Source organism: Aphelocoma coerulescens, chromosome 4 (assembly GCF_041296385.1).
Source record: "Aphelocoma coerulescens isolate FSJ_1873_10779 chromosome 4, UR_Acoe_1.0, whole genome shotgun sequence".
In the NCBI taxonomy this organism is placed as follows: Eukaryota; Metazoa; Chordata; class Aves; order Passeriformes; family Corvidae; genus Aphelocoma; species Aphelocoma coerulescens.
The window spans coordinates 78751943-78770775 of NC_091017.1; the positions used below are offsets into that span (position 1 = coordinate 78751943).

Sequence of the window (18833 nt, forward strand, 5' to 3'; positions counted from 1 at the left end):
AGATATTTATATTTCTATTTCATGTGCAGTACATATCTATATATTTACATTCTTTACATTTTACATGGTTTATATATTTTTATATTTTACGTGGGGTTTTTTGCATTTTTGTGTGCACTGTATATTTCTAGTTTTATACTTTTGTGCATATTATATATTTATAGCTGTATAATTTACTTGTATGATATATTCACATTATATTTTACCTGTGTATCAATATTTTCTGTATTTTTATGTGCATTATATCTATTTTATGTATTTTTTATATTTTTTATGTGTATTATATATATTTCTATTTTTGAAATTTTATTTGTATTATGTCTATTAATGGGTTTCTATTTTATGTGTATTACAATTTAAGGTTACATGTTTGAATATATTTATATTTTTATATACCTTATGCACACTAGATATTGATAATTTTTATAACTTTATGTGCGTTGTATCTCTCAACGTTTTTATATTTTACTTGTATTAGATCCATCTCCATTTTTATATTTTTATGTGCATTATATATTTATAGTTTGATATTTTCCATGTGTTATACATTTTTATGTGTATATATTTATATTTCAATGCATTATATATGAATATTTTTATCTTTTACATGCATTATATATTATTTTATAATTTACATGTATTTGATATTTTGTTTATATATTTATATTTTACATATATCAGTATTTTTTATATTTTATGTGTATTACATATTTTATGTGTATATATTTATATTACACATACAATATATGAATACTTTTATATTTCCCATCTATCACATATTTATACTTTAATATTTTTGTGCATGTAATTTATATCTTACATGTGTTATATATCAATATTTTTATATTTTATGTGTATTATATTTTTATATTAAAAAATAAAAATTTGTATTTTCTTTTATGTTTTCTGTTATGTATTTATGTGCATTATATATTTAAATTTAAATTATATATAAAATTTATATTTTTCTATTTTTATGTGTACTATCCATTTATGTGCATTATATATTTAAATTATATTTTTCTATTTTTATGTGTACTATCCATTTATGTGCATTATATATTTAAATTTAAATTATATATAAAATTTATATTTTTATATTTTTTGTGTATTATACATTTTATGTCTATACATATTTCTACTCCACATGTATTACCTACATTAATATTTTTATTTTACATTTCTTATCTCTTTCTATGCGTATATCTTCATATTTGCCATGGAATAGATACTAATATTTTTATATTTTCCATTTCTTCTGTATTTATAGTTCTATAATCTTATGGGTATTGTATATATTTATATTTTTTTATATTTTTATGTGTATTATTGGCTGATATCTATTTAAGTATATATTTTCTATAAACTTTTCTATGTAACAGATGGAAAATGCACCAAACTCAGGGCGGGTGCATTAAACAAATACCAGACAGGAGCTAACACTGGGGATTACCCCCATAAATCATCAGCTAATTAAGAAATTAAAACTAAAACAGGAAGGAGAAGAGGAGGAAAAGTTCCCATCTGAAGGATTTGCAGCAAAGATTAAAAAAATCAGTGGCACAAATTAAAAACCAGGGGCATCAATTCAAATATCAATTGAATAAATCTAAAGATCAGCTGTATAAATTAAAATATCCATCATAAATTAAAATATCCATTATAAATTAAAATATCCGTGGTATAAATTCAAATATCAGTTGCGTAAGTTAAAAAAATCAGATGTATAAATTTAAAAATCAGCTGTATAAATTAAAATATCAGTGGCATAAACTAAAAAAAATCAGCAGTACAAATTCAAAAATCAGATGTAGAAATTCAAAATCAGCGGTCTAAATTTTAAAAATCAGCACCTAAATCAAAAGATGGGTTGAATAAATTAAAAACTCGGCGGTGTAAATTAAAAAGCAGCGGCATAAATTAAAACCTCAAAATCTGCTGCCAGGTGGGAGCAGAGGGAGCCCCGAGCCAGGACTGAGCCGTGGTGCCCAAACCCCCTCCGGAAAAGGAAACAACCCCCAGGAACAGGGAAATGCCTGGAATTCCTCGGGATTTCACCGGTGCAGAAGGGCTTCCGAAAATAAAAACTCATCCGAAAGATGCGGGACCCGTCAGGGCCCGGCAGGGATGGAGCGAGAGATTCCACAGCGGCCCCGGAATCCTGGAGCATCCTGACGGGAAGGGACCCGCGGGACCGCGGATCCTGCGCCTGCCCCACCCCGACGGCCCCCCCGGGCATCCCTGGCAGCGCTCCCGGAGCTCCGGCAGCCTCGGGAACGGCCTCATTCCCTGGATTCCCGGAGCAGGACCTGGGGGCTCCAGCACGGAGCTGGCTCTGAACGTGGGATGGTTGGAGTGCCATGGAACGGGAGAGTCATTCCAGGGAATCGCACCCAGGGAGCGCCAGGGGATGCTGGAGAAATCCCCCCGGAGAGAGGCGGAGAGGCTGTGGGAGAGAAGGGGAATCCATGGAATGGTTTGGGTGGGGAGGGACCTTAAATCCCATCCAGTTCCAGGGACACCTCCCACCATCCCAGGTGGATCCAAGCCCCAGTGTCCAGCCTGGCCTTGGGCACTGCCAGGGATCCAGGGGCAGCCCCAGCTGCTCTGGCAATTCCAGCCCAGCCCCTCCCCACCCTCCCAGCCAGCAATTCCTTCCCAACATCCCACCCCAAGCTCCCCTTTCCCACTGGGAAGCCATTCCCTGCCTCCTGGCCCCTCCAGCCCTTGGCCCCAGTCCCTCTGCAGCTCTCCTGGAGCCCCTTTAGGCCCTGCAAGGGGCTCCCAGCTCTCCCTGGCTCCTTCCCTTCTCCAGGGGAACATTCCCAGCTCTCCCAGGCTGCCTCCAGAGCAGAGGGGCTCCAGCCCTGCAGCAGCTCCGGGGCCTCCTCTGGGCTCTCTCCAGCAGCTCCACGTCCTTCTGCTGTTGGCCCCAGGGCTGGGGCAGCTCTGCAGGTGGGCTCTCACCTGAGGGGGCCCAGGGACAGAATTCCCACCTTTCCTGCTGGGATCAGCCCAGGGCTGGGGGGTTCTGGAGCTTTTCATCCACAAACATTCCCAGTCCTGCTCCCAATCCATCCTCCCCCAGCCTGTCCTTTACCCCCAGCTGCTCCCACCAGCTCCAAACACAAAAGCACTGGGATTTCCACACGGAATTCCCGCTGCCAACACCTTCCCAGTGCTCTGCTCCCAGCAGGTCTCTCTCTTCGGGATCATTTCTCTCCCTGACTGTCTTTTTGCCACTCCGAGTTATTTTTCACAGCAGCGTCACCCGGGCCGAGCCCGGCTCAATCTCCACTTGCATTTCCTGCTTTTATTTCCAGCTTCCATTTATTTTCCTGCCCCGGGCACTGCCTGCAGCCTCTGCTCCGCAGTTTAACCCCACGGAGGATCCAACCAGGGCTTGCTGTGATTCCCTCTTCAAGCCTGAGGGCTCGGAGGACACTCAGGGAGCAAATCGGGCTCTTGAGCACCGACACCCCTCAAACTTTGCATTTTTAACTCCGTCATTATTTACTATGACTCAAAGTTTCCAAGAAAAATTAAAGCCCAGCCTAACAAGAGCCCAGTCTGGAGCAGAATTTAACCAAGAATCTTGCATTTTATAGTTCTGGACCAGAGCCAGATCAGAGCATCAGCATGAAAAATGATTTAAAAAAAATCATTCTGATTTTGCTCTCAAGCTGCAGGACCTAAAGCTTGTCCTGGATAAGACACAGAGATCCATTCAAGGGGGAAAACCTAAAAAACTGAGCCTGAATCCAAACCGAGCTGCATCCACATCGCAGCTGTGGGAATGATTTGGAATTAGGTGTTAAAAAGCCATAACCTCACCCATACCTCCAAAAGACAGATGATTTTAAGGAAAATAAGAAAACAATTTCATTTCAAGGTTACTTTGCACAGATTTGGGAGACTCAAACAGGAATAAAATTAGATTTTGCTTCCCGGGAGAAAATAATCTATCGTTAACTTCACCCTGCCAGAAATTTAGGTTAAGAAATAAAATCCAGAAATGGAGATTAAGTGTAAAAAAAATATCAACATTTCATGGCAACGAGGCCCAAAGAACTGCTGGGTTTTTCCTCTCCCACTATTTTTAGCAGGTTTGACCTCCCTTGTGCTGCACAATAATATTTGAGGCATTTTCCAAAAACACAAACAGCCCTGACGTGTTTTACTGAATCCATGGATGTGTCATCCCTCGAGTTCCCTTCCAGCACCTATTTTGGAATTCTCTCCCAAGGAAAGGCGGGCGGGTTTGGGTTTGCCTGGCACGGCTCGATCCGTGGCACGGCACCAACTGGAAATGGGCATTTTGAGCTGCTGATTCCCAGGCAGGAGACAACCAGGAGCAACGTGGGATAGCGGGAATTCGGGATTGGGGGATAAATCCAAACCCCAACCTCGGTTTAAAGAGAATTTCACTACAGGGAAAAGGAGGAAGAGGAGAGGGACTGGGGCCAAGGCCTGGAGGGCCAGGAGGCAGGGAATGGCTTCCCAGTGGGAAAGGGGAGCTTGGGGTGGGATGTTGGGAAGGAATTGCTGGCTGGGAGGGTGGGGAGGGGCTGGGCTGGAATTGCCAGAGCAGCTGGGGCTGCCCCTGGATCCCTGGCAGTGCCCAAGGCCAGGCTGGACATTGGGGCTTGGATCCAGCTGGGATGGTGGAAGTGGATGAGCTTTAAGGTCCCTCCAGCCCAATCCGAAGGATGATGAGCAGGGAAATCTGGGAGATTAAAGGGTCAGTCTGGGATTTTCTGTCCTTGCTGAGGGAGCTGAGCTTGGACTTTCTATTTCTCCCAAATGCGACTCCTCCCTTCTGCAGGAAAATTCCCCCAGGTTGGTTCCTAAGCCAAGACCACAGGAAAATTCCCTCTGGATTGAAAATCCAAAGGTTTCCTCCATTCCGACACCACCACTTGACCCTTCCTTGGTTCATCCATCCCATATCCCACAGCAGCTCCCCACTCCTGACCTGTTCCAGGCCTAGCCCAGCCCTCCTTACACCCAGTCCTAACCCCATGTCCTGCAGCACATTCCCACTGGGCCATTCCCACACCTGCACAGCAACAGCTGGGAAAGACTCCTTCAACAGGCACCACCTTTATCCACAGCTTGCATTCCCTTGGGATCCGGCCACGTCTGCAGCCGTGTCCCTGCCCCAAAGGCCTGCCTGGAGCTGCCTCCACACTTCCAGCAACTCCTCCTACTCCGCAGCTCCACACTTGTCAGCAGGAGAGGGGAAAAAAGCTCCTAACCCTCATCCTCTCCCTTTCCATCCCTTTGGAATGTCCACGAGGGAGGAAAAGAGCAGAAACCAACGCTTGGCTTCTCAGAGAACCTTTTATGGGAAAACCTGGGACGTCTCTTCCCATCGCTGACAGATTTTAAGGAGGAGGTTTTGTTTGCTCTTTTTGTGGCGAGGGCAGAGCTGAGCCCTGGTCCCATCCCACACCCCTCTCCCTCGGCACCCTTGGCCCCAGCTGGGTGGGCAGGCAGAAGAAAACCATAAAACAAAGATCAGTAACAGGTCACTAAAAATTCCCCAGGATTCCTGGGCCAGCGTGGGGGATTCCCTGCCCCGGCAGAGGTTGGAGCTTGACGCTCTTTAAGGTCCCTTCCAGCCCAACCCATCTGGGAGGTCCGGAACAAAAGCCCCCTCTGCAGACTGGGACCTTTCCTTCTCTGCGCGCACTTTAAAATCCCAAAAGCACCCAAAAAGCAGGAATGGGACCAGGCTCATCCTCAGCTCCCTGAGTGCCTCTGGCTGAGGATTCCCTGCCCTGCTGCTCCCTCGTGTCCCAGGGCCTGGAAGCACCGTGCAGGGTGTTTGTCCTGCCAGCCCCCACAGCAGAACCCGTTATCCCTATGCTCATTTTCCCAATCCAAATGGGTTTGGAAGCAGAGAGAGGAAGTTCCAGCAGGCAGCACACTGTGCATCCTCACTCCTGCGGCAGCCTGGGCATTCCCAAGAAATCAGGGAATTGTTTAGAGCTGGAAAATACTCACAAGGATCAACAAATACAACTCCTGACCCCACACAGGGCGACTCCAACAATCCCACCCTGTCCCCGTGAGCTTTGGCCAAATAAATCTTTGCAATGACCCAAAGCTGCACCTGAAGATTTATTAAAGGAGGTTCTTTCTGAAAGCACAGACACAGGAAATCCTGCAGAGCCTGAGCTCCTGGATCTAGATTTTTCAAGGAATTATGGCCCTGGGGATGGAAGCACCTTGACCAGGACAGTGTCCAGCAAAAGGGTCAGTCTGGAGCAGCTGCAGGCCTGGCCAGGGGTGACAAGGGACCTGCTCTGGTGGCAGCACAGCCCGAGGAGAGCCCTTCTGGTGGCTCCTTGAACCTACAGCGAGTCTGGACAGCTGCTCCCTGGGAATCACAGAATCCCTGAGGTTGGAAAAGACCTTTGAGATCATCGAGTCCAACCACAAATGCAGCAGCACCAGGGCCAGCACTGCCCCACGTCCCCAAGTGCCACATCCACACAGATTTAAATCCCTCCAGGGATGGGGACTCCACCACTGCCAGGCCTGGACAGCCCTTTCCAGGAAGGAATTTCCCCAATATCCACCCTGAGCCTGCCCTGGCCCAGCCTGAGGCCGTTCCCTCTCCTCCTGTCCCTGTTCCCTGCCAGCAGAGCCCGACCCCCCTGGCTGCCCCCTCCTGTCAGGGACTTGTGCAGAGCCACAGGGTCCCCTTGAGCCTCCTTTGCTCCAGCCTGAGCCCCTTTCCAGCTCCCTCAGGAATTCTCCAGCCCCTTCCCAGCCCCGTTCCCCTCCCTGGACAGCTCCAGCCCCTCAGGGTCTCTCCAGAGCTGCCCCCAGCACTGGAGGTGCCCCAGCAGTGCCAGCCCAGGGGACGGGCACTGCCCTGGCCCTGCTGCCACCCCGTGCCAGGGGTGTCACACACCTGCATGAGCAGAGGGAGCCGAGATTCCAGAGGGACACAGGGACATCCTGGCCCCCCAAATACCACCCTGGATCTGGGATAGGCACAGGACACCATCCCCTACTGATGGGACCCTTGGCCAGGCCAGTGTCACCGCTGGTCCCCAGCTCAGCACCTGACAGCCCAAGGGAAGCAGAGCCAAGCACCCTCTGGACTCCCAGGGAAGCGATTCCCAGAATCCACCTCCTCCAGGGGGTCACCTCCCCATCCCACTGCTGCCAGACCGTGCCTGCCCCAATCCCAAACCCTTCCCACCCTGTAGGACGCAAGGGAGCCATGCCAGGATTCAGGGTTTGGGATTGCCAAAGATTTCCTTCCCAGAGGATAACCCGAAGTGCTGCTCCTCCATCCCTCTGAGGTGCTAACGATGGGATAAAACACCCAAACCTCGCTGGGAGCAGGGATAAAACTGTCACCATCCGGCATCCCAGGCAGTAACAGCAGTGGGGGGTTCCACCCCTTCCCTAGCCAAAAAGGGAACTAGAAAGGAGCAGCCACAAGCGTTAAATGCTGGTGGGTGGCACGAAGCTGCTCCAAAGCCGTTTCTGTGCTCCCAGGTGCGACTCTGAAAAGGGAATTTCAACATTCGCCCCCCCTCACCGGGGTTAAACAGCAGCGGAGGAGAATTTCAAGGAATAAAGAGACAAAAAAAAATTTCCCACTCTGGAAAATTCAAGAGGCTGGAGTGCAGCTCAGCACACGTGCAGAGTGAGCCACGCCAACAGCAGGGCCGTGTGAGCAGCTAATCAGTTAATATCGGAATAATGAGGAGCTGCTTCAAACATCAGGAGCAGGAAAGCTGCCAGAGAGAGGGGGTGGGAACCAAGGAAAACTCTTCTACGTGACTGGGCAAAGCAGAAGTAGGAATTATTCTATTTTTGACGGAATAGTTAATAAATATGTAAAAAGTACAACAGAGCAATGGAGACAAGAGATCCTCCGGGTGGCATTCCCACATTTCCTTCACCAGGACTCTCGGAAGGAGCCAGCCCTGTTAACCAGGGCGATCTGGACACCCAAGTGCACTTGAATGTTGCAAACTCCGAATGAAAATGCAATCATAAATCTCTGCTCCCGAAATCCAGCGCTTCCCAGCGGCTTTGCGCAAGGGAGGGACACGGAGCTGACATTGTGCAGGGGACACAGAACCATTCCCTTGGACCGGCTCCAAAGCCAAAAAGCTGCAAAGGGAGCAGCACTGAGGGAGGATCAGGTGACAAAGGGATAAGAGAAGTGTCAGAGGGACACTGGCAGGGGACAAAGCCTTTATAAACCCTTAAAAACCCCCCAGAACTGCAGGGCTCCAAGGGAAGCAGCGCTGGGGAGGGGGGACAGCAGGGCCACAAGTCAAGGTCACAGCTCAGCTCAGAGAGGGCAAGGAAAAGAGAAAGCAAAGCAGGAAAGATCCCTGTACCCCTTCCCACATCTCCAGGCAAATCTGCATCCCCATCCCTCTGATCCTTCCAGAATCATCCCTGAAAGGTGAGAGCTGCGTGAGGAGCGACAGCAAGAACAGCAGCGGGATAATGAGCCATCAAAGCAGCTCTGCCAGGGAAAAGAGGGAATTCATTAAAAACCTGCAGCTAGGGAGGCAAAAAAAAAGATGAGCGAGTTAAAATTCCTCCTAACGCTCTGTGCCAGCTTAAACCCAGTCCTAATCCTCTGTGCCAGCCTAAACCCGGTCCTAACCCTCTGTGCCAGCCTAGACCCGGTCCTAATGCTCTGTGCCAGCCTAGACCTGGTCCCAGCAATCAAAGCCACCAAATTTCCACCCTAGAGGAATTAAAGACACAGCCACAGAACTCAGCACTCCAGAGGCTTCAACGGGAAAGGATTCCAGTGGTGAGGGAAGAGTGGGGGAGGAAAGATCCATGGGAAGCTCCCGGCCGGAGAATCTCTGGCACAAACTGCGCCCAAAGTCCAGCCTGGAAACGCCTGGAAGGACGTGGCTGTGTTTGCTGTGTCTCCCTGGAAAAGCAGCACTCCTCCGTGCTGAGACAGGATAACTCAGGAAAGCTTTGGATGCAGGAGCATTCCCGGGATTTTCTCCATTAGGGAGCACTTCCTTCGTCTCTCCATGCTGCAGTTTCAGCCCAGACTGCAGCCCCGAGCTTTTCCTCATCCTCCCCAGCCCATGATGGATTGTGGGCCTGCCCTGCCTTCCCCAGATGAAGCAATCCCGGCCCTTTCAGTCTTTTCCCAAAGGTTCTGTTTGCTCTCCTTTGGGACAACGATTCCGACCCTCAGCTGCAGCCCCGGCCCGAGCTGCCAGATTGTGGCATTTACGGGGGAAAAGGACAAAAATTCCTCAAACCACACAGCCAGAAAGGCAGAGAGGAAAAAGTCTGTGGGGGTGGAAACCCCACGGGACTCTGCCTGCACCGGGATCAGCAGCCACGCTCCCGCTTTTCCACAACCCCCTCCGAGGACGAGCTCAGCTGCCAGCTCAGGATGAGATACTGCAAAGTCATCCCAGCGGCAGCTCCGGGGACATCCAAACGCAGCAGCAGAGCAGCCTTTCCCCGAAATTCCAGGGAAATCTCCCCTTTCAGCTTATCACCCCTCAGCACTGCCCTCACAGTCGTAATCGCCCGTGCTCCCGAGAGCCTGCACCCCATGGAACAGGAACGGGGATTCGCCAAGCTGTGCCCTGCTGCCAGGGATTCATGGAATTCCAGAAGGGAAGGGACTGGGGTGAGAAAGAAAATCCAGGGTATAAATAATGGAGCAGTGCAAGCTGTTGCCTTTGGATCACAGCAGGGCTGGGAGAAAAGGGGTTCTGGAATTACAGGGATTCACATCTCGGAGCTGTCTGCAGAACCTCAGCACTGCCGAGGAGAAAGTGTCCCTAAAACCTGGGATAACTGAGGGCATTCCTTGAGGGAGAGGTAACAACGCTCCACACATTAAGTGAGAGCAGCCCAGATCATAAATGCTGGCTATTCCCCAGGAGAAATTCCTGGTATTTTTTCAGGAATTGCAGCAGAGCTGGGAGAAAAGGGTTTATGGGAATTGCAGGGATTCACCAGCTCTGTCTGCAGAACCTCAGCACTGCTGAGGGGAAAGTATCCCTAAAACCTGGGATAACTGAGGATAACCCTTCAGGCAGCGATGCCAGCGCTCCACACACTAAACCAGACCAGCTCGGATCATAAATGCTGACTATTTCCCAAGAGAAATTCCTGATTCTTCTTCCTCCCCACCAAAAAATTCGGGAGCTGCCCAGCATCAGCCAAAGCAGAGGGAATGAGAACACAATTCCAGCAGCACTGCAAGGAGCTCTGCTTCAAAAGCCACTCAATTACAGACCCACGAGGAGAGGCCCAGGCTGGTTTTCAGGAGAGAAAAATCAGGACTGGGATTTCTTTTTTTTCCTGCAGATTCCCTGTGTGGGTGGCAGGAAAATGGGCTGAAAGATCCTTCAAAAGCTCCTGGGAGGTTTTTATGAGCAGACAACTTAGAGCTGTTGCAGGCAGCTTCCCGAGCAAACTCTGTGGCCAGCACTCTTGTCTAGACAGCCTCTGCTGCTGCTTCTTTGCTGGGAGTTGATATTCCATGAATTACTGCCCAGCAAAAAGGGATGGGGCTGATGGGAGATGGGATTCATGGAGCTGAGACAATGTCAGAACCACTCAGTGGCATTGTAGCTCTCAGTGTTCAGCCTCAGGGGGTTTTACAGATCCTGGGGATGGCTTTTGGGTGAATTCTGGGCGATTTCAATTCCTGCTGAGCCTGGGACCCTCAAGAGACATTTCTCAGTCCTGGCATGAGGAAGGGGAAAACCCCAAAGCCGGTCCAGGCTGTCCTTCCTCTCTCCTACCCTGACAGACAAAGCCCAGCAATCCCAGGGAAGGTTGTCCCAGGAGGCACCAGAAGCTCCCTCTCCGCTCCGGAATCTCCCAGGGGAGCCGTTCATCCAGAGGCTGCCGCTCCTCCTCGTCCCACATCTGCACCACAGACATCGTCCTCGTGTCACCCCCACAGCAAACATCGGGCCAGCCTGGCCCCCTCCTCGGCAGCCTCCAGCTCCAGGGGATGCTCCTGCTCCCTGGGCTCCGGGAACGGCAGGGAAGGGACACGGCCGGGTTCGGGGTGTGACAGCACCGCTGGAAGGCAGAGCAGCGCCTGCCCCAAGCGCCAGCGCCAGCCTGGACACCGGGAAGCCACAACCAAGGCCGAGATGAGGTGGAGGGAGCAGATCCGGCTGGGACAGGGACTCCCGGGAGGTGGGAACAGGGACACAAGCCCTGAGCGAGCCCCAGCAGGGTCCACGAGCACGGACCAGGAATGGAAGGAAGGGAAGGTCCCCTTCATCCCAAGGCTGATCCAGGCTCTCCTTCCCCTCTCCTACCTGAGGCTGATGGACCAAGCCTGGCAATCCCAGGGAAGCTGTCCCAGGAGGGACCAGGAATTCCCTCACTGCTCCCCCACTCCGGAATACACCGGACACAAACCCAGCTCTGTGCCTGCCCGGACAAACTCCCCGAGCTTTTCTAAATCCAGAAAACTCAGCCCTGGCTCCGTCCCTACCAAACCCCTCTCTCCCATCCCCACACAACTCCTGGAAATCCGGGATACCCCACAGGCAAACCTTCTTTAGCCGGGCTATTTCTCCACCCAGATCCATTTTCCATCGGAGTCTATCGCAGAGCTCGTACCAAAGGCACAGCTCCCAGCTCAGGAGATGCTGGGGGCTCAGGAACAATCCCAGCACTTGCTGGGCTCCATCCCCAGGTTTCTAAGGGAAAAGCCTCAGTTTTCCAAGCTCAGCTCCAGAATCCCAGATGCCCCAGGGCTGTCAGAATTCCAACTCAGCTCCTTTGGAAGCTGTAGGAGAAAATAACCCAGAGAACATTCCCTGGCCAGGGCATCAGCCCCAGCTCAGGATTCGAGAAGTTCCTGGCTGGGAGGGTAGGGAGAGGCTGGGCTGGAATTCCCAGGGAAGCTGTCCCTGGATCCCTGGCAGTGCCCAAGGCCAGGCTGGAGCAGCCTGGGACAGCGGAAGGTGGGTGGAACAGGATCAGGGAAGGCCCTTCCCACCCAAACCATTCCATGACTCCCTGACCTGTCAAACATTCCATTCACAAGCCCCATAATCCTAAAAAACGAAGGCAGGAGGACCTCGAGCTCCTCTATCTCAGCTGACCCGGGCACAGGCAGGGAACGGCCACGGAACGACGCTGGAACAGGGAACGGGCATGGAAAAGCCAATGCCGGCCCCTGGCACGGAGGAGGAATGGGAATAACTGCAAAAGGAATTCGGGAACACGGCTGGGCTACAGGGCTGCTGTAAGGCCAGGCAGGAGCTGCTCGGCACAGACCACCCCAGCTGGCTCCCAGCTCTCACCCCTGCACTTACATTTACATTTCAGAGAGCTTCAGGAGAAATAATAAAGAATTTAAATGTGCAATTTACTGTTTCTTTATATTAACTATTATATGTGGTATTATTATAATTTAAAATTATTTTTATATTAAAAATATTTTTATATAAATATTTATTATCTGTTTTATATTTATATATTATTATATATATTTATATCTATTTTTATATTGCATATTGTTCATATTATATATTACTATATATTAAACAGTATACTATATATAGTTATATATATTAACAATTATATATTTATATATAAAAATTTATATTTATTATCTATATTTATATTTAGTTCTAGACTCTTATATATTGATATTTATTTTTATATACTATACTATTATATATTATATAAAAATATCTATTAAATAGTATACTATATATTATATCTTGAAAATTATATCTTTTTACATAGATGTTTATATTTATATCTATTTATATATTTATATATTTATATTTATTTTATATATTATCTATTATTTTATCTATTATTTTATATATTATATATTATTTTATGTTATATATTATTTTATATGTTATATATTATTTTATATGTTATATATTATTTTATATGTTATATATTATTTTATATGTTATATATTCTATAACATTATTATAGAATATATTATTAACATTCTTTATATCAATTTTAATTACTATTAAAATACTATTATCAATTTAATTACTATTAAATAATAATTTAAACAACTAAACAATTCTAGTGAACAGAGTTCCAGATCTGGATGGTTTTACACAAAAGCCCAGCCTGGCTGATTAATCCCCGATTTTCCAGCAGGACTCCGGGAAGCACCAGCCCCGAGAGGGCTGATAAAGCCTGGAGCAGCAAGGAACAGCCCGGACAGCAAACACACACCTCCGAGCGAACAAAAAGCAGCGGGAGCTGCTCGGCAGAGGACACAAAAGCCCCGGAATCAGGCAGGGAATACCGAGGAGCACCTGGGAATGCCGAGCCTCGCCAGCACCCGGCACTGCCAGAGGCAGGAAAGGCGCAGGGACACCACCCACGCCAGGGATAAGCGAGCTCCAGGGAAACCACCCCGAAAGGGACAATTCCTGCCAGAGCGGAGGGAAGGCAGCTCCAGCCTCTCAGGGAAAAGCTGAATTTTGCAGCACGACGAGATTTTCTCGTCATTTTTGGTTTTTTCCATTAATTTTGTGGGGTGATGAGATTTTATCTGAGTTTAAAGTAGAGACACAAAAATGTTGTGAGCACACCTGTGCGGCCTCCCAGGGCGGCTTGAACTCATCAGGCGCTGATTAAAAACCTCCTGAATTTATCAAACGCTGCTTAAAAATCCTTCATCAACGCCCAAAAGCTGCCGATGCGGCCCGAGAGCAGCCCAGGGAGGGACAGCCCAAGCTGTTTAACCAGAGAGGAGATTAAGAAGTGACTTAATCCGGGCTGAGCCCGGGGCAGGAGGTGACAGCGGGTGCTAAAGGACACTGCAGAGGAGCAGCGGCAGGGAAGGACGGCAGAACGCGCCCAGGCTGCAGCCAAGAGCTGCTTTTAAAAGATCTGAAATTCAGATATCACAGGGACAGCCCTCGGAGGCCAGGCTGAGCACAGGGCAAAGGGGGGAGGTTACAAACCCCGTTTTATGGGGTGCCATGAGAAAACCCCACTGGTACCCATCCCCACTCAGCGACCAGGGCCAGGATATCACCGACTGCCCCCAAAAATAAATACAAACCCAGCCCAAGGGGACAGAAAGAGCAACAAACTTCAATTAAACGCAATAAAAATGAGGGCCCTTGGGTGTCAGAGTTCAGCCAAGAGCTGGTTTTTTAAGCCAGGAAGTTTCTCTTCCCCTACAAGGTTTTCCGACCCTGCAGAATTAAGGGATTCTTCAAAACCCAGACCAAGAGGGGACCCAAAATTACTCTGTAAAATCAGGTGTGAGGAGAGAGAGGGAAAAAGAGGAATGAGACCAGCAGAAGGGAGCGGAATTAGAAGCAACGGGCGGAATTAGGAGAGGCTGAAAAGCAGCAAAGACATCCCAGCTTTGATTCCAGGAGCATCACAGAGCTCCCCACAGATCCCCGAGCTCGGTGTCCTCCAAACACCCCATACCTGGGGGGGAACAGAGCCCTGGCCCAGCTCCTCACAGCCCCGGGACTGGGGCAGCGCTTCCCTGGGTCCCAATTCCCATTTGGGAAGCAATTCCTGTCTCCCAGAGCTGCACAATGGAGCCCCCAGAGCCAGAGGGAGAGCGGGGCTGGAAGGGACTTCAAGGAGGAGCCTCCTCCTTGCCCGGCCCTAGGGCAGCAATTGCTGCCCTCGGCCTTTCCCACCCCAAAGCTCTCCCTGCTGGGCGGGACACGAACCCACCCAGACAGATCCAGGGCTGGGCCCTGCACTTCCCATCTGAATCCCTCCGGCCCCCCGGGAACATCTCCGAGGAGCCAGGAACTGATGAAACCCCAATTCTGCAAACCAAGGAGGAGCAGAAACTCACAAAATCCCAATTCTGCAAACCAAGGAGACCAGGAACTGATAAAACCCCAATTCTGCAAACCCAAGGGGGGCAGGAACTGATAAAACCCCAATTCTGCAAACCAGTGAGGGGCAGGAACTCACAAAACCCCAATTCTGCAAACCAAGGAGGAGCAGGAACTGATAAAACCCCAATTCTGCAAACCCAAGCAGCAGCACCCTGGGCACTCCAGCCAGGCTCGGAGCCGTGCTCTGGGAATGCTGGTCCTGGAGGAGAAGCCAGCCTGGCTCCTGGACACACAATTATTCCATGATGCCCACAAGAAATGAGTCACCTTTTTTTTTTTAAAGAAGTTTCCACCATCCTCTTCTCCTGACTCTCGTGTTTACCCTGAGCTGCTGCAGATTAACCCCAAATCCCTGCTGCTCGTTCATGTTCCTGCTGAAATATCCCCACACCCAACAGCAAATGAGTAAAACCCAAACCTCTCCCAGCCCAGACACTCCGAGTGTTTCTCCTGTGGGAATGCAAAGCCCCACATCAAGCCCAACTCCTCACCTAACTTTAATACCAAGAAACAAGATCAGCCGCACTTTGTCCTCTGAAATGGGAAAAAAACCCACCCACACTCTTCATCCCGGCAGTTCCCACCCATCCAAACCAGTTTTTGAGGATTAATAAATCTAATTCCCAGCACCTCCCGCTGTTCAGGTTACCTTGAAAAGTTTCCCGGGAGAACTCCGGGAAGAAAACCGCGAGAAGTCCAAATAAACGAAGGAATGGGGGACTCAGAAGCGAATCCAGAGCTCTGCTGCTCCACAGACTCAAGGCTCTGCCACTCGAGCTCCGTGCCAGCGCTGCAGCACCGCTGCGAGTCCCGCAGCCCCGAGCCCCTGCTTTGTAAAGAGGCCCCAGGAGCGGCTCCAAACCATGACTTGGGGAAACCGAAGGCACAGCAATGAAGGGGTGCGAGGGGGGCTCCAGCCCTGAGTGCACCCAACCATCCCCACCTGGCACCGATTCCCTCCCTCGCAGCACCTGGGGCTGACGAGGAGCAGCTGAAACCCCAAATTCCCCTCACGACAGGCACCAAACTCGGCCCCGAATTTAACTCCGAGATAACGCAGCTGTTCCCATTTTAACCCGAGTATTTTTGTAACGCTCCTGTCTCCCCCCTTCTCTCAGCGATCAGAATGTGGTTACAAGCAGTTATAAATATCCTCTCTCCATTCATACCGCCCCTAATCCAGGGGATAACACACACACACCTGCGCTCAGACAACATTTTGGGTGGATTTGGAGAACTTCTGCATCACTTTAAAGGCGGGGAAGGAGGGATGAGTTATCTCAGCATCTCAGGGCAGCGATGCTGACTTGGTCCAGCAAGCCGGAACAGGGCTTAGGTGCGGATAATTGAGCTAAAATAATCGCATTTTTTGAGGAATCGGGTGATTCCTCATCGGACACACCTTTTAGATTAACACCACAAAGCCACTGGAGCAAAAGCCGCCCTGCCGCACAAATAAATCCCAAAAGAACGGCAGACGCAGGGGGATGGATGGAGCAGGGAAGGGGCAGCGCTGCCGGGCCGGGGCGGGCTCGGCACCCCGCGGACGGAGCGGGGCTGTCCCGGGGCGGGGGGCGCGGAGCGGGGGAAGGGGCTGGGCGGGAGAACAAAGGAGCCGCGGGCAGCCCGAGGGGTGCCGGCTGCGGACGGGACCGCGGCGCGGTCAAAGTGACAGAAACCGACAAAGGGCACGAGCGGCTTTCCCCGGGAAACTCCGGCACAGCCCTGGGAAACCCTCCCCATGCCCGGAGCTCCGAGGAGCCGCAGCCGAGAGGGACAAGGATGCCCCGCTCCCCCCCGCGCCCGCCGCAACGCCCGCGGCTCCGGGCAGGGCGCGCACCTGAGCGTGGGGCCGATGCAGGCCGTGTCCGTGCTCTCGATCTCGCGCAGGATCCGCTCGTGCTCCGCCGCCGTCTCCAGGCTCTCCAGCTCCGCCATCTTCGGCCGCTCCATGGGGCCGCTCCACCTGCGCGGCCCCGCCCGGCCCGGCCCGGCCCGGCCCCCCCCGCCGGGAGCGGCACCGCCGGGGCTGCTCGGCCCCGCTCCGCTCCGCGCGCGGCACCACGGGACATGTAGTGCGGGAGGGGGCCCCGCCGCGCGGCACCACGGGAGATGTAGTGCGGGGAGGGGGGAGGTGGGCGCACGGAGAGCCACGGGAAATGTAGTCCGAGTAGGGCCGGGCGCGTGCGGCACCATGGGAGATGTAGTCCGGGAGGGGGCCGGGCCTACGCGGCCGCTCCGCCCAGCGAGGGGGGGGACGGACCAGGGGCGGCCGCGGGGCGAGGGGAGCCGGCGGGAGACTGGGTGGGGACGGTGTCGTACCCCTGGAGGGGACACAGACCCCGTCCTCCCCGTGAGAGGACAGAGCCCCGTGGCTCGGACACCTCCGTGGAGGACGCAGCCCCACGGCACAGTCCCCGTGTTGTACCCCGGGAGGGGACACAGCCCCGCGGCAGTGACACCGCTGTGACATCGCAGCAGGAAAGAACCCGTGTCCCTGCCCCGAGCAGAGGCAGACCCTGCTCCTCCTTTCCCATCCTGTCCCTCAGCCCCACAGACGATGTCACCACCACCCTGAAAAAGTGCCGTTGGCTGCGGTCCCAAGCGCACGGGAAATCTCGCTGCGGAAAGCCGGTGTCTACAAAGGAGACAGAGGAGGCAGAGGAGGCAGAGGAGTCCTGAAGCTTCATTCAAACACAGGCAGAATCCACTGGGGCACACGCCCGCGGGGTTTTCTCTCTCCAGGTTTTGGAGGGCGCAGCTTCCTTTATCCCAAACTCCCAGCCACTTGTTGCCCTCTTCCTTCCCCCATTGCTGAGGTACCAGGAAGGTGCAGCCTTCCCGAACCGCCTGCCACACATCCCACTTGACCCCGGCATTTCACCCCAAAGGTCAGAAACTCCGGCTCGTGCCGGCACACTTGTCTGTGTCAGGAGTCAGGCTGTCCGGGCGCTGTGACAAACCCGCCGCTTGAAGTTCATGGAGACATCAAGCCCCATCTCGAAGCCGTTCTCACCCACGCCTGTCACCCCCGGAACCGTGTGTGAAGCCATCAGCACACCTCTTCCCTACCACGAGGGAGCTCCTGCAGACACCGACCCGCCTCTGAGCTGATCCTGCCCCACCCCGCCCGCTGCCGAGCGCGGCGCGTCCCCCTGGGCTGTGGGATCCAAGGACACCGCGGATCTCCCTCCGAGCACACCGGCGTCCTGCAGGAACATCCCTGGAGGTCAAGGTCTCCTCGCTGCCGCTCCCGATGTGACTCCCTTTGGAAGCAGATGGTTGTTACCGTTACCATTTCGTGTTGGGAAAACAGTGCTGGAGTGTCCCGTCCCCAGCCACACCTTATCAGGTGCTGTCCTTGCACGGGAATGATACAGCGGGATGGGATGGAGAGCAGGGATCCCAGACTGTGGATACCGCCGCGGGTTTCTGCCTTTGCTTCCGTTGTTTCACCCTCTGAGATATAAATAAAAAATTCCAATTGTGTGAGCACAGCTCGGGCCTCCCCCGCTGCTGCTTGTGAAGGTGGAACGCTGCTGGCTCAAATAACACGGAATTATGGAATGGTTGGGGTTGGAAGGGACCTCAAAGATCATCTCGTTCCTGTATTGTCATCTAATGAAATGAGAAGGGGATAAAAGAGCTCCCCAAAATGAAGCACCATTACTGGAGCAACACAGGAGGAGCAAGGAAAGCCTGGTGAAAACTCGGAGTCATTAAGGCTGGAAAAGACCTTTAAGATCATTGAGCCCAAAGGCTCCCCCAGCACTGCCCCATGTCCCCAGTGCCACATCCACACAGATTTAAATCCCTCCAGGGATGGGGACTCCACCACTGCCAGGCCTGGACAGCCCTTTCCAGGAAGGAATATTCCCAGTATCCACCCTGAGCCTCCCCTGGCCCAGCCTGAGGCCGTTCCCTCTCCTCCTGTCCCTGTTCCCTGCCAGCAGAGCCCGACCCCCC

The 18833-nt window shown here is 51.5% G+C and overlaps 1 protein-coding gene across 2 annotated transcripts in view; it reads right to left on the minus strand.

Annotated features, from left to right (window-relative positions):
• The window catches only part of EXOC6B (exocyst complex component 6B), a 267635-nt gene extending 250741 nt beyond the window's left edge, over positions 1-16894 (minus strand). For both annotated transcript variants that reach the window (XM_069014854.1, XM_069014852.1), the window contains exon 1: positions 16708-16894. In XM_069014854.1, the coding sequence (XP_068870955.1) occupies positions 16708-16820 (113 nt within the window). In that variant the 5' untranslated portion in view covers positions 16821-16894. The remainder of the gene's footprint in view (positions 1-16707) is intronic.
• Positions 16895-18833: the final 1939 nt, after the last annotated feature.